Source organism: Xyrauchen texanus, chromosome 31 (assembly GCF_025860055.1).
Source record: "Xyrauchen texanus isolate HMW12.3.18 chromosome 31, RBS_HiC_50CHRs, whole genome shotgun sequence".
Classification (NCBI taxonomy): domain Eukaryota; kingdom Metazoa; phylum Chordata; class Actinopteri; order Cypriniformes; family Catostomidae; genus Xyrauchen; species Xyrauchen texanus.
Window position 1 is genome coordinate 35,317,907 of NC_068306.1, and position 16,855 is coordinate 35,334,761.

The 16,855-nt window shown below is 41.2% G+C and overlaps 1 protein-coding gene across 1 annotated transcript in view; it reads left to right on the forward strand.

Annotated features, from left to right (window-relative positions):
- The window catches only part of LOC127625445 (protein NipSnap homolog 2-like), a 30,823-nt gene extending 14,231 nt beyond the window's left edge, over positions 1–16,592 (forward strand). The window contains exons 9-10 of the mRNA XM_052100743.1: positions 15,170–15,253; positions 15,331–16,592. Coding sequence (XP_051956703.1) covers positions 15,170–15,253; positions 15,331–15,395 — 149 coding nt within the window. The 3' untranslated portion in view covers positions 15,396–16,592. The remainder of the gene's footprint in view (positions 1–15,169; positions 15,254–15,330) is intronic.
- Positions 16,593–16,855: the final 263 nt, after the last annotated feature.

Sequence of the window (16,855 nt, forward strand, 5' to 3'; positions counted from 1 at the left end):
AAACATAACGATGGTAATTATGACCAAACAGTTAAATATTTGTTTCATTAGACCAGAGGACATTTCTTTGTCCCCATGTGCACTTGCAAACTATACTCTGGCTTTTTATGGTGGTTTTGAAGCAGTGGTTTCTTCCTTGCTGAGCAGCCTTTCGGGTTATGTCGATGTAGGACTCGTTTTACTGTGGATATAGATACTTGTCTACTTGTTTCCTACAGCATCTTCACAAGGTCCTTTGCTGTTGTTCTGGGATTGATTTGCAGTTATCGCACCAAACTACATTCATCACTAGGAGACCGAATGTGTCTCTTTCCTGAGCGGTATGATGGCTGCGTGGTCCCATTGTGTTTATACTTGCGTACTATTGTTTGTACAGATGAATGTGGTACCTTCAGGCATTTTGAAATTGCTCCCAATGATGAACCAGACTTGTGGAGGTCCACACATTTTTTCTGAGTTCTTGGCTAATTTATTTGATTTTCAGATGATATCAAGCAAAGAGCCACTGAGTTTGAAGGTAGGCCTTAAAATACATCCACAGTTCCACCTAATATTCAGTACACCTCCTAGCATTAGCTAATTGTCTAAAGGCTTGACATAATTTTCTGGAATTTTCCAAGCTGCTTAAAGGCACAGTTAACTTTGTATGTACATTTTGACCCACTGGAATTGTTATATAGTCAATTAAAAGTGAAACAATCTGTCTGTAAACAATTGTTGGAAATATAATTTGTTTCATGCACAAAGTAGATGTCCTAAAACAGGGGTTCTCAACCTTTTGCAAGCTGGGCCCCCCCAAAGCTGGTTCATTGCAGTTGGGGCCCCAGTGCCCCCCGCCCCGCGCTTTATTGTTGTTATTATTATTATTATTATTATTATAATTGGCAGTAGCACCAGACTTCTAATGTGAGCTTGCAGGCATTATTATTATTATGAGTAGTAGTAGGCCTATCATCATTACTAGGCTATTGCTATATAATTATATGAGGTTATATGCTTTATTGTTGTTATTATTATTATTATTATTATTATTATCATCATCAGTAGGCCTATTATCATTACTAGGCTATTGCTATAATTGGGAATTGGCACCAGACCTCTGATATTAATTTATGCTTTATTATTGTTATTATTACTAGGCCTAATAGTAGGCATCATCTGCATTTTTTACAGAAGCTTGCTGGTAGGTGATGTTAATGTGAGACCTGAGCCTGCTTTGCCTTGCAAAGATCCTCAATTCTTGGCTCAATGTTTGATATACATAGCCTCAAATCATCCTCGATTTGTGCACGATTGCGGTATTTCGTTTTGAGTGCAGTCATTTTTGAGAATCCTGCCTCACACAAATATGTCGACGCGAAAGGAAGGAGAATCTTCAAGGCGACGTCACAGAGTTCAGGGTATTCCTGCATCAATGCTGCCCAGAATGACGAAAGAGGGCAGGAGTTAACCTCTTAACCAGCACCCCTATTTTTGAGAATTTTCTGAAAATGACATACCCAAATACAAATGTCTGTAGCTCCTAAACCATATGGTCCACATTCATAACTCTGATATTTTTTTAAACTAGACACTTGAAACTTTGTTACCCAAGAGTCATATTAATTCAAAAGTAGCATAGGAACAGAGTAAAACAAGGTCAAATTTACATGAAAGTGACTCACGATTTCTATGAATGAACTTCATTTAGGGAAAAATGTATCAGACTTTTATGTTAAAGGCCTGAAAACACCATAAAGATAAAACTGAATGTCTGACCATGTTCTGATTCAAATTTGAAGATGATACTCCCAAAAATGTAGTTTCTGTAAGCTTTTATTCAGGGAAAGTCTAGGCGTCCTTTCCAAAAGGCCAGTTGGAGACTCCAAATGGACATCTGGTAACCAAATGACATAAGGAGTAAACACTACATACTACATACATGTATATCAATTCAGAACTGTTCTGCTCATCAAACCACACAAGAAAAAATGATTTCAGCACAACATTTTAACATTTTAACAAAATACTCTTTATTTTGAACAATTCTGATAGCAAAAACAGTGAAACAAAAAAACTCACTTCATGTATGCATTTCAAAAGTGATCGTTTTACAACTAATTAATAAATTATATAAAAAGAAAACAACATTTGTAATTGCAACAGTGTTTTTTACTCAAATAAATTACAATAAACTGATAATTATAATAAATATCCAATTACTAAAGAAAAAAAAAGCAATTACAGTATTTACAGTATTTATGTTGATCCAAGGCAGTCACTAACAAGGTTTGTTACCAACTGGAAACCAAAGCCACTGAAAGACAGGAAAGATAAAGATAAAGATATTTTTGTTATATTATATGCATCATAAATATAATGTGTGTGTGTGTGATATAAATATTATGTCTTTATGTATAATATACAGCTATCACCTAGCTACTCGTGTAGCCTCGTGTCTTTGCTAGTCATTTTATAATCAAAAACATGATATGAACAGAAAAACTGCCAATACTTCATAAACATAAAAACTCAAGACGATGTGTTTCAACTTACCGATCTAATACGGGATCGAGTCCATGGAGAAACATCTCCTCTTCAGCCGAATCGACACTCGACACCGTGCTCTCTCTGTCTAAGATGTCTGTTTCTGCGTCTTTCTGCTGTTCTTCGTCGCTACTCCTCATTAACTCCTCCAAAACACTCTCAACACCACAAAAACTCCTCTTCAGTCGACGATCCATGATGTAGATTGTTAGATATAATGTTAGAATAAATCCGCGCGTTGAAACGAGCTCCGTGTAGCAAAACAATGGTAAAAACTGTGCGTGCTGTGCGTAAAATGCCGAAGAGCACACGAGTGGACGCACTTGTATTAGACCTATGTATTAGACAGATCTTCTGAGGTAAAATAAGCAAACTGTCAATCACTGCAATCGTGTTTTAGTTGGTTAATACTCCCATCCATCAAAATTTTGCTGACCAGACATTGGGTGGCTTTTATCCAATCAAAAACCGAGGTGCGAGAGTGACAGGTCCCGCAGCCTGTTGGTGCGCTCCCTTCATATTTTTGTCATTACAGAGCCTCTGATTGAAGGAGAGAAACAGGGAATGGCTCATTTTATCGGAAACAGTCCAAACTACGGGGAGAGATGGTTTTTGAACATTGGAATACAAATTAGAATCGATATTTCATTGAAAGTGAACATGATGGATTACTCTAACTGGAAGCGCTCATGAAAACTGAGGAGGATATTTCGTTTTTTCCCTATTTTTTTGTTGTTTTGGATTAAAAGTGGGATGCATTTTGAAGAGTAGACCCTTACATTGAAATGTATGCTGGTGTTTCTTGGATTCGTCCGAACTGATCTGAACCATAGGAGATGAAAGATGAGTATTGCCGTTCATTTTGTTCATATTTACAGGGTCGGTCTGTCAGCATTTAATTTAACCCTTTCCTCTCTGGTGTATTGATTGCAAAAACACGTTCAGAACGTGATTTTTGAGTGTTTTAGCTATCAAATGATGCATAGTTTATGATAGTTGATTGAATATTTGTTATAAAACAAAGGTAATAAAATTATAAACACGCCCCCACGGCCCGCCCACGCCCCCTTGCGGGTATAAGGCGTTAAAGAGTTCCTTCAGTCTACTGTCACTCTTCAGCTCAATAAGCTGTTCCTGCATATCAATTGATAGCTCGTTTGCTGTGCACACAAACGGATCTCGAACCCACGCAAAAGAGCGATAATCCTCTTTAAAGTACGTCGCAAATTGTTTTCTCATTGCTGACAGGTGCTCAGACGCTGATTGAAATAGGGAGGAGAAATGGTGTGACGTGCCTGCATCAGTGATAAAGTCTGCAAGGCTGGGGAACATGTCGCAGTTCCCTCGACTGATGCGGCCATGCCAGAGGTCAAGGCGTGCACTTTATCTACAAGGAGCAAAATATGAGTGCAAAGACAGGTTGAAATCAAACAAATGAGTGCCGTTTTCTAAAGTCTATGAGCGCAGCACACACAAATAAACTAAATTGACATACTACAGTTAAATTTCAAAATGTGGTGTTTTTATATTTATAACATTTGAATACAGTTCAGCAACATACATCACACGACCTGACGACCAAGAGAGCTGACAATTGACCATCACTTAATTTACCATCACCTCATGATTGAAAATGTGACACTGATTTCATATGACAGTTCAACAAACAAGTTAATAATATTATGTCACTTACATTTTAGACGAAATAATGACTGTTTTGGTCTATTTTAGCAGCGAAAATAGATCCGATGAATCCAAACAAAGATCACAGCATAGCCATAGCGCATCTCACAGCAATACTCAATCGTGTTTTGAATGATTCAGTGTTGTGAACGAATCGTTTGAGTCAAAGATTCAATGACCCATTCACAAACACCTGTCTCATTCTTGATGAATTGGCCGTTTGAACGAATCGTTTGAATGAACGACTCATTGACTCGCTTAATGAAACCGCTTATCACCTGCATTTGCGCTCACTATCGACAAACCAATCAAATTTGTTCAAAACTTTTTTTTTTTAAATCAGTCCAAACACATTTTAATTTTTATTCAGGAGTTATGTATATACAAAACTATAACTTTTTATGACAGTAGTTTAGTGATTTTTTCCCCAGTTTTTTTTCCCTTCCATCGTAGCCTACTCGCGCCCCCGGGAGAGTGTGACACTCTTGCAAAAACTATAGTTTGCTAATATTAAATCTATGGAGTGGTTACAAAATTTGTTTTAATGACTTTAATCCTAAGTGTATGTAAATTTCTGACTTCAACTGTAACATCTTGTCTGAATGCAGATCGTATAGCCCAGATGTTAATGAGTAATGATGGAAAGGTTTGGTATTTAACGATTTAACAGCTCTGATTCCTCTTAATGATTCTGGTTCTTTAATGGTTTCAGTAACGATTCCAGTAGTTTTTTGAGGAAGAATTAATAAAAAAGGAGAAATGCAATTCTTATTGAATTTACTCTCCTCTGCAGTCTGTTGCCAAATGACGAGATCCTTTAAGATTTCTAGGGAGCATATATAACATCAGATATAAATGTAATACAATTCTTGTAAAAGGTGTGTTTGCAGACTTTTTAGAAACATATATTCAATCCAATAATTGATCCTAAACAGGCTTTATCTGGACTGTATCTACTCAAACAAGAAATGTGAAGGAATATTTAATTCATTCTTTTTTTTTTTCTATTTTTATATAAAATTCCTTGTATTACAAATCTTGTGTATATTTAATTAAATATTGTCATATGAACAACCAGTCAGTAAATGCAATGCTTGATTAAAATTTCACAGGTCTAAAGTCACATGACATAATAATTTAATTTCAAGTTGGACATTCATAACTTGCACATCAGTATAAGATACTGTTCTATACTGGACTAGACGTGCTTTAGATTCAAAAAAATCAGCTCGTATGAGTCATTCTTTCGGAATCGGACTCTTCCGGAAGCACTGTATGGTTCTCAGTTCCCAACACTATTAAAGAGAGGCAACTGCATAATAGATAAGGGTGTCATTTTATTCAATCAGTTCATGGTTAGATGTTGTATCCTAAAAAAATTAATGCAAACTATTTGTAGCCATTAACAATGTAAGGTTCATTCTGTTCTGTTCAACACATAGCCTACTCAGGTTCCCACGGATCTTGGAAAGCCTGGAATTTTGCAATGCAGTTTTGAAGTCATGGAAAATTAGAAAAATACCCGAATGTCCTGAAAAATAATTATTTGTCCTGGAAAATATTTCAGTATAATAAAAATGTTTTGACTGTGTTGCTAGCAAGGTTAAACTAAAACCAAGAAGAAAACTTAATGTAAAAAAAAACATTTTCGCAACCTGAAAATAGCATAATTGGAAAAACTGAAACTAAGCTAAAAAGCATTTTTATGGCTCTGATAAATAAAATAAAATACAAATAATCTTGAAAAATGTTAGTTTATGTTGCAATATTTTTTTAAACCTTTAAATCCCCCATCACCATAACATGAAGATGACACTATATGGCGATAATAGACAGCCTACAGGAACACACAGATTGGGGTGCTGCGAAATCTCTGCTCAGTTCAATATTTTAATTCCAACTGATGTAAAAAGTACAGGCAGTACTGACTAAATTATGTTCCCGCGTGCAGTTTGAGTAGCCAGCTTGTGAATGCAGCTGTGCTCGTGAACAGTTAAATGATTTTCTTGGTCAAAATGCATTTCTTGAAGACACCAAATCTGACATTAAAGTGATATAAATGTAAACACGGCCATTAATGTACTGTATTACATAAGTGTAAACACACAGGACAATAATCTTATACCTCAAAATATCCAATCTGACTGCAATGTGTAAATGCTTCCTAATAGATCTGCTGCTCTCTGCTATATCGTTAATATTAATCAAACAGCAAGATTTACAAGAAAAATTAAAAAGATCACTGTCCTCGGCTGGATGTCTTTAGTAAATAAAAATCAATGACAGGTCTGTTTCTCAGTCAAACTCTGACTGCATGGAGTCAGTAGCCTATTAACTTTAACAGACCTATTGTTATGTATTCCCTGTCTTGTTCCTGTGTTGCCCTTTTGTTTACCATTTTTGTCACTTTTGTACTCCTTAGTTTTCACTTTTGTCCCTTTTGTAGCTCCACAGTCTTGTTTTCCCTCGTGTTCACTGTTCATTGTTTTCACCTGCCCTTGTTAATTTGCCTTTGGTTTCTGTTAATCACCTTGTCACCTAGTTTGTGTTCTGTTTGCTCATTGGCCCCTTTGTCCCAGATTCTTGTATTTAAACCCTGTCTGTTTGTTCAGTCTCTGTCAGTCGTTGTTTGATTGTTTGATTGTTTGAATGTGGTTGGATGTTCCTCCCAAGTCTGTGTTCCCGTGTTTCTAGTTCCTGTGTTTTCTAGTTTTATGTTTGTTTCCCCATCGTGGGTGTTCCTTTGTGTTTGTTTAATAAATAAAGATAACTGCATTTGGATCCTCAACCTTCGTCTGCCTTCTACTTCCACAACCGTTACAGAATGACTGACCTAACAATGGATCCAGCGGTTCAGCGAGCTAACTACCACCTGCTCTGCTTAAAGCAAGAAGACCGCCCTATAGAAGACCACATCCGCGACTTCCTGAACCTGGCAAAGATCTCAGACTTCCCGGACTCAGCCTTGGTGGTCTTCTTCAGGGGCAATTTAAACGCTTCACTGAAGGAGCGGTTGCCACAGGCAACGCGCGGCTGGACTCTCCGCGACTTCCTGGAAGCAACGTTGCTGGTCTGCGGCTCACTGTTCACCGTGGGCATCGTTGAGGAGGACCCTACCTCTCCACCCATGGCGGTGACTCTCCAGTCGTCCCTAGCGCTTCCTGTCACGCCAGCCCCTCCGGTCAGAGAGCAAACCCCCACGCCTGTCGCTGTCAACGAGCCAGCACGGCCAACTTCGTCCACTCGAAGGAGGAGGAGAAGACAGGCGTCCGCTTTCCGGTCCACGCCTGCCCCGGTCTGCGAGCCAGAGCCCACGCCTGCCCCGGTCTGCGAGCCTGAGCCCACGCCTGCCCCGGTCTGCGAGCCAGAGCCCTCGTCAGCCACGGTCAGCGAGCCAGAGCCCTCGTCAGCCACGGTCAGCGAGCCCAAGCCAGCGCATACCACGGTCACCCAGCCAGTGCCTGTCGCCTCAGAGGTCAGTGAGCCAGTGCCTGTCGCCTCAGAGGTCAGTGAGCCAGCGCCTGTCGACTCGACCATCCCTGAGCCAGCGCCTGTAGCCTCGACCGTCCCTGAGCCAGCACCTGTAGCCTCGACCATCCAAGAGCCGGTGCCAGCAGCCGTGACCGTCCAAGAGCCAGTGCCAGCAGCCGTGCTCGTCCAAGAGCCAGCACCAGTAGCCATGATCGTCCAAGAGCCAGCACCCCTCGAGCCTCCCAGGGCTCCTCCTTCCGAGCTTTCCTGAGCTCTGCCTTCCGAGCTTCCTGAGCTTTCCAGAGCTCTGCCTTCCGAGCTTCCTGAGCTTTCCAGAGCTCCGCCTTCCGAGCTTTCCAGAGCTCCACCTTCCGAGCCTCCCGAGCTTTCCAGAGCTCCGCCTCCCGAGCTTTCCATAGCTCCACCTTCCGAGCCTCCCGAGCTTTCCAGAGCTCCGCCTACCGAGTCTTCCAGGGCTCCGCCTCTCAAGCCTCTCGAGCTTCCCAGAGCCTCGCCTCCCGAGCTTTCCAGAGCTCCACCTTCTGAGCCTCCTGAGCTTTCCAGAGCTCCGCCTTCTGAGCTTTCCAGAGCTCCGCCTACCGAGTCTTCCAAGGGCTCCTCTTGAGCTTCCCAGAGCTCCGCCACCCGAGTCTTCCAGGACTCCGCCTCTCAAGTCTCTCGAGCCTCCCAGAACTCCTCCCGAGCTTCCCCGGGCTCCTCCTCTTGAGCTTCCTAGTACTCTGCCTTCCGAGCCTTCCAGGGCTCCTCCTCCCGAGCCTCCTAGGGCTCCGCCTCTTAAGTCTCTCGAGTCTTCCAGGGCTCCGTCTCTCAAGTCTCCCGGGCTTTCTGGAGCTCCTCCTCCCGAGCCTCCTAGGGCTCCGCCTCTCAAGCCTCTCGGGCCTTCCAGGGCTCCGCCTCTCAAGCCTCTTGAGCTTCCCAGAGCTCCACCTCTCAAGCCTCTCGAGCCTCCTAGGGCTCCGCCTCTCAAGTCTCTCAAGCCTTCCAGGGCTCCACCTCTCAAGCCTCTTGAGCTTCCCAGAGCTCCACCTCTCAAGCCTCTCGAGCCTTCTAGGGCTCCGCCTCTCAAGTCTCTCGAGCCTGCCGGGGCTCGGCCTCTCGAGCCTTCCAGGGCTCCGCCTCTCAAGCCTCTCGGGCCTTCCAGGGCGCCGCCTCTCAAGCCTCTCGAGCCTTCCAGGGCTCCGCCTCTCAAGCCTCTCGAGCCTCCCAGGGCTCCGCCACTCAAGCCTCTTGAGCCTCCCAGGGCTCCGCCCCTCGAGCCTCCTACGGCTCCACCTCCCGGGCCTCCTACGGCTCCGCCTCTCGGGCCACCCGAGACTCCGATGGCTCCGCCCTCAGAGCCTCCCGGGCCTCCTACGGCTCTGCCTCCTACAGCTCCGCCTCCCGGGCCTCCTACGGCTCTGCCTCCTACAGCTCCGCCTCCCAAGCCTCCTACGACTCTGCCCCCAGAGACTCCAGAACCTTCCAGGTCCTCGCCCCTAAAGCCTCCTACGGCACCACCGCCCTCAGCTCCGCCTCCTGAGCCTTCCTCAGTTCCGTCTCCTGAGCCTCCTTCGGCTCCGCCTCCGGAGCCTTCCAGGCCTCCGCCTCTAGAGCCTCCCATGGCGCCACCTCCATTGGCTCCACCTCCTGAGCCTTCCGGGCCTCCGCCTGTAGAGCCTCCTACGGCGCCACCTTCCTCGGATCCGCCTTCTGGGCCTCCCTCGGCTCCGCCTCTTAAGCCCCCCACGGTCCTGCCTACGCCTCCTTCGGCGCCGCCTCCCAAGTCTTCTACGGATCCGCCTCCTGGGCCTCCCTCGGCTCCACCTCCTAAGCCCCCACGGTCCTGCCTACGCCTCCTTCGGCGCCGCCTCCCAAGTCTTCTACGGCTCCGCCTCCGAAGTCCTCCTTGGCTCCGCCGGTCCCTATCCTGCGGCCACCACCCTGGTCCCCCAAGCCTACCCACATCCCGTGGTCAACTCCCAGGCCTCCTGAACCTGTCCCTGCCCTGTGGCCAGCTCCCAGGCCACCTGAGCCCGTCCTTGCCCTGTGGCCAGCTCCCAGGCCACCTGAGCCCGTCCTTGCCCTGAGGTCAGCTCCCAGACCTCCTGAACCTGTCCCTGCCCTGTGGCCAGCTCCCAGGCCTCCTGAACCTATCCTTGCCTTATGGCCAGCCCCCGGGCCATCTAAACCTGTCCCTTTGTTCCCCCGTGGACTGCCTAATTGCCCGTTGTGCCCCCATGGACTGTCTCATCTCCCTTTGTGCCCCCGTGGACTGTCTCATTTCCCCTCGTGGCCCCCCCTTGGACTTCCTGCCTGCCCTTTGTGCCCCCTTGGACTTCCTGCCTGCCCTCTGTGCCCCTTGGACTGCCTCCTTGCCCTTGTGCCCCCCCCCTGGTCTGCCTGTCTGCCCCCGGTGCCATCATTTTGTTCTTTGTGGGTTTTTTGTCTTTTGTCTTTGTTTTTTAGGATCGTCTGGAAGCCGATCCTTTGAGGGGGGGCTCTGTTATGTATACCCTGTCTTGTTCCTCTGTTGCCCTTTTGTTTACCATTTTTGTCACTTTTGTACTCCTTAGTTTTCACTTTTGTCCCTTTTGTAGCTCCACAGTCTTGTTTTCCCTCGTGTTCACTGTTCATTGTTTTCACCTGCCCTTGTTAATTTGCCTTTGGTTTCTGTTAATCACCTTGTCATCTAGTTTGTGTTCTGTTTGTTCATTGGCCCCTTTGTCCCAGATTCTTGTATTTAAACCCTGTCTGTTTGTTCAGTCTCTGTCAGTCGTTGTTTGATTGTTTGAATGTGGTTGGATGTTCCTCCCAAGCCTGTGTTCCCGTGTTTCTAGTTCCTGTGTTTTCTAGTTTTCTGTTTGTTTCCCCATCGTGGGTGTTCCTTTGTGTTTGTTTAATAAATAAAGATAACTGCATTTGGATCCTCAACCTTCGTCTGCCTTCTCCTACTTTCTAATAATATCTATTAGAATAATGATATCAAATAATCACACACTAATGATTAAGAAGTATTTTGCATTAGATAACTTTTTAAAGTTTTATATTATGATATGTAATGGTAAATTACAGCTGTAACTGAGAAACATAGACTCTGTTTGACTCATTAATGGCTCTTGAATAAAATAGGTTACAATGGGGCTAAAGGCACCCGTCTTTTTCTGGTCTCAAAATGTATCAAGGTAAAAGAAACATTAAAATTTTTTTAATTTATTGAATATTGATGAAGCAACATAATATGTGTGAAAAGAAATAATAACGGCCTTTTACCCCATACTTTGGGTAAAAGTCTCCCTCACTTGTGGTCAAAGGCCCTTAGGGGAATTATAGTGATATCGTATAGATTGGGGCAATAGTTATAGTGCAAAATTAGTCAACTAAGGCTAATAATTTTGAGACAGCAAAATGCTTTTTTTGAGTAACAAATTAAGATGATGCTTGCTCAAAATAACTACTTCAAACAAATTTGGCATTGTATTACCTCTCAAGTATTCTATAAACAAACTAATCCCTATTATGATTGGATGAGCCAATGTGAGTGTCATAAAAGTGTGCCTTAGTTTAAATTAGTTTGGGAACCACAGGTCTGAAGATCCAGTAAATTAATATTTATTATAATTTTCCTTTATCGGCATGACTGTTCGTTGTCTTGTCAAAAAATGAGAGTATGACAGAACAGAAACAAAATGACAATATCCAGTCATTTATTCTGTCTTTCTCTCTTTCAGCCACACACACTCAAATATCAACATACATGCGTTACACACACACACACACTCATGTTGGGTTTCCATGTTTTATGAGGACTTTCCAGAGACATAATGGTTTTTATACTGTACAAACTTTATATGTTTACATTTTCAAAAAACAGAATTTAGTATGATTAATAAGATGTTTTCCTCATGGAGACTGACAAATTGTCCCCACAATGTCAAAACTTTTGGGTTTTACTATCCTTATGGGGATATTTGGTCCCCACAAAGTGATAAATACACACTCACAGCTAGCTGGGTAGCTAGCAAGGTTTCTGTTACATCTACAAAACATGATAACGATTGTGGTTCGGAATAGGAGTCAAATACACAAATTTGTATCGTTTTGTCACTGCCGACTGCTGCGCATTATGAAACAACATTAATGGTTAAGTGTGCTTACAAATGGTAATCGTGGTTCAACTGAGGCAGAATGTAAAAAATTTTATGTTTTTTTTACCTTGATACATTTTGAGACCAGAAAAAGACTGGTGCCTTTTGATTGGTTACAGCTACAGCACAGTGAGAAGCAGCATTCGTGAAACCTTCACATTCATAAACAAACTGAATGAACTGGTACATGTACCGAACGCCTGAATGAAAGGGGCATGTTGTTTATTTACTTCAGCAATTAAAGCATTTGCCTTTTTTTTTCTCTTCCAAATAAATGTTTTCAAAGTTTATTGTGCACACCTCCCACTTTTTTGCATGGCAGGCTCGTAAATTCGCCCCTCCGTGATGCTTTCAGCAAAAGTGTCGCTTGACGCCTCAACTCGTGATATGCGCTTTACAATGGGAAAAGGACATTATCGAAACTTAAAATTATTATTATTAGGCTATTATTGACCATCTGGTGCACTTTGAGAGCAAAATTAAGAATCTAGTGTTGTTCTCTTGTAAACAGTTTTGTGCTCTTATAGCTGCAGTACGCAACTTTGAAATAAATTGAATTGTGAGAAACAGCGCCCCAATTCTTCCCCATATACATGATGCTCTTCACCCCTGCCAGGGTTAATTGACAGCTGTTCACAAACAGAGCCAAGGCCTGCCTTTCACTGAGTCTGTGGTGCTAACTAATTTCTCACGGGGCCTCATTTAACTTAGACACCATGATTTTATAGAATTTTTTTTTCAATGAATAAATACTACCTACTGTAGCTTTAAAAACATTGTGCTCTAACCATTCTAAAAAGCAGGGTACAAACTAGTGATGTCAGTTTCAGCTTTTAATCTGTTAACGTTACCTCAGACTTCTAACAAGAGCTAGCTAGTGAAGCCGTAAGCAGTGCAACGTTATGCCAATTAACCTAGTAATGCTAACTTTAATTTACGTTAATCATCATTTTTTGTTTTCTTTTTCTTCTTTTGTAACCCAGCCAACCTGTATAGCTATTATATTACATTATATTGTAATATATTAATTATATTATGCAATAGTAAAATATTTCTGCCTTAAATTCTTCACTTTCACACATTATTTTAAGGCTCTCTGATTAACTCACAAGCCCTTATTTCTCATGAAGGAAGACTTTGATATTCTGTTTCTTGCATTTTATCATCTCTACAGAAATAAAGCAGGAGATGTCCTCTGTCTCACTGCCTGTTATTAACACTGCATGAATAAATAAACCCAAAATGACCACGAATATTTGACATTCCATGGCTGTTAAGTGAAACTGGAGCACTTTGCGTTCACAAAATGAATACGTTTATACCTTGTTTATATTTTTGCGGGAGTTTGGCGCAAGTCTCTGTAGACGGCGTGCACATCAGAGCGCTTGAGAAGCGGTTCATCTTCACATGACGTTCGCGGTGCGGTTCCCTGAGATGCTCGAAGTTCAACTGAATGAGACACCAGTGTTTTTTCCTGCGACCATGAGACATCATGCAGGGAAAGACAAGGCTGAATCCAGCTTCTTAATCAACTGCTTTTTATTTAGTAAAAGGGACTCGGTGCTTTGAAAATACACAACTCTATCACTGGTGAGTGAAATGTTGCCAGTGGCTAATAACAGACATTTTTTGGTTGCATAATGCGAAATTTACTCGCATGCGAGTGATTTACTCACAATGTAGAGGGCTGGTTAACGTTGCTTACCTCAAAAATTTGCCATCCTCCTCAACCAAATAACGTTTGACGGATCCTGGAATACTCCAGTGTATCTGCTAGTGTGTGTGAGGTTTAACCAATCAGTAGAAATGGGCGTCACATCATCCACTTGTGCAAATCAAATAATCAAATCAAGATTGTACACTTATTTTAAGCACTTGAATGAAAAAATTTGAAATCAAGCGGAATTAATGTTTTTCTATTATTTCTTATATGAAGTGAAAAACATTTAAAAAAAGTTTTTTCTCAGTTTTGCTCATTTCAATCTAGATAAGTGAATTGTCAGTTTATTGGTTATACCGTTCTGACGACAAAAACAAAAAACTATTATTATCCAAAGGTACATGGACCTTGTAGTTTAGCAATATTAGAAAGGTGGAAGAATGCTGTTTTACAAACATTGGAAATGTGATTTTCAAAGTGCAGATTGCTATTAAACTTAACACCCAGGATCTAATCTGTAGAAGAGGGTACACAGAACACCCATTGAGATTCAATTCAGTCTAATCCTTAACATTTTTGTCTACCATTATATGTTTAGAGGTTTTTGGTCCAATAATAGATACCTCTGTTTTGTCAGAATTTAGTAGAAGGAAATAACTAGCCATTCAGTCTTTAATAATAGTGATACTCTCTGCTAGCTTGGAGAATTGTGAAATTTCACCAGGTCTCAAGGAAATATGAAGCTATGAATTATCAACATAACAGTCACATCTAATTCCATGGTTCTTGATAATTGCTGAGTTTTCTAGTTTTATGCAAATGTAAAATTATCATAAAACCTATAAATTCACTCAAACATTTATGTGTTGGGCAAAGAGTTCAGAGTTTCACGTTAAAGTGACAGAGACAGTTTATTTGCAAAATAATTACGTTTTGACTATTTGTGAATAAAAGGTGGGTTAGCCCATGATATTCGGAAGTGTTTAACCCACTGCTGGCCGTTAAAGTGGGTCCACACAGTCCAAAAGAAAGCCATTTCAGCCCTCATTATATGGGATATTACACACATTCTGCGGTGTCTCCGGGCAGCATTTAATAAAATTATGTGAAATTGCTCCAATACAACTCGCATTCATTCAGCTGCTCCATCATAAGGCACATAATGTATTGAATGCAAATGTGCTATGCTTTGCATTTTCTTTAGTCAAATTATTTTAAGTATGCTTAAATAAATATGAAACCTTTGCATGGAGACCCGGCTAATGTCTTCCAAGAGAAGCCCATACACAGGGAAAAGCAGAGGACCTAATACTGAGCCTTGTGGTACTCCACACTTATCTCGTGCTTGATATAACCTTTTCTTGTTTACACAAACAAAGTGGTAGCAGTCAGATAAATGGGACATAACCATGCTAATGCCTACATAATCCTCAAGCCTATCCAAGAGAATGACATGATCTGTTGTGTCGAAGGCAGCACTAAGATGTAAAAGCACTAGAACAGAGATGCAGCCATGGTCGGATGATAAAAGCAGGATATTTGTAACTCTGAGGAGTTACAAATACCAGGTGTAAATGGCAGTATGTCTCGACTGACCAATTGTGATCAGATTACTTGAGATGGATGTAAACAGAGTCATAGTGACAGAATGATTCTAAAAAGTGTGACTACTTCCTCCTCTCAGCATACAAAGACCTGCAGTCTAGAGAGGAAACCAGAAACGCAGCATGGCAACATGAAGGGTGGGATGAGGCTGTGTATTACACAGGTGAGTTTTTGTTTTTAAAATATGAAGTGTAAATTATTATGGGTATGAAGTCTAAGAAAATCTTGTTTTGCTTTTAGTTCCCCTGATTCAGCATATGGAGTCGAGAATAATGATTCCAATGAAGACCTCACCTCTGAAGTAACCTGACAGAAACCAACTACATCTCTTAAACTGGCAGTTCACACAAAGAAAGCAAAAAACAAATCTGCATCACTTTTTTTGGTCAACTATTTCTCCATCCAATGATCCAATCAACTTTGAATCAGAGTTTGCACTGCCATGGAATTCTGATCAGTCTGAAATTTTCAATGTTTTTTCACACCCATTTCCATGTTTTTTCCTGTTGCTGCGAGTATTTATTATGTTTGGTTTAAACATTCAATCAATCAGTGGATAAACGGTCTAGAAATTAGAGATAATGATGGTTTGGTTCCAGAATGTTAGAGAAACCCCATGTCATTTTTTCCTGTGTACATGAAGATTGTTGTTTTCCATTTTCCATACAATGTCAGCAAAGTTATGCCATAACAAATCACTGCGGTTTCCAATCAATGCTAACATGGCAAGCTTTGTCGAAGGACACAACAATAGAATAGTTTAAATATTTCTAATTTCACTTTAACCTGAAGCCTTTTCAAAGTGTTACATTTCTCAATTTTGCTATCTAAACCTCTTCATTGTGAAAGCTATCAAATAAAAAAAAAACTTGATTGATTTACAATAATTTTCATATCAATGAACATCCTCATAAATGAGTGTGCATGTGGTGATGCTTTAAACTTGAGTAACAATCAACATCTATTAATGAAACATTTTATTTGGCTAAAAGCTTTGAATCACGTGTCGCCGAACTACTCACCAATACTGTGAGCTTTCAATACTCAATATACTGTATAAATAATTTCAAAGTTTCTTATGCCATTTAATACATAGTACTTTGCAAATATGGTTGTATATAGTGAAATTAAATTTCTGCTCACATCTACTTTAATGTATTTGTAAAACAGTTCCATGCAAAGACCTTGGTTTAGACTTCAGGTTCAGTGCTTCTTTATTTTCACTCTTCTTTATGAATAAAATATATTTGTGGTCTTAGCTTTATCATTCTCATTTGAATGACAAGCATGGGTGTATTTTTTAGTTGTGAAGATAATTTTAATGAGTAAATAAATCTTCCACTTTTCTGAAAAGAATAAAAGTCAGAGTGATTTTTAAGCCTCTCAATATTTCTTTACATATTTTTTTCTATTAGTAATTAATGCCTACATCATGTAGATTATGTTATTTAAGGGACGAGTGATTGCTTGAGCAGTTGTTTTCAAATAAAGTTGATGAATTCTCAAAATCTTATATTATTTCTGATTGTTTTTAATATGTTGGCAAACTTGCTTAAATACATGTTCAGCTATAGTTCTCATCATAATAGCCAAATAGCCACAATAAATTGTAGCAGCACAGATTTAGTAACTAGAACATTTCTATGTGGTTGCTAAGGTTTTCTGAGATGTTCTCAGAGCATTGCTATATTCTTACTAAGTGGATTTCAAGCAGTTTGGGTGGTTGCCAGGATGTTGCTATGCGGCTGTTAAGGATTTCTGGGAG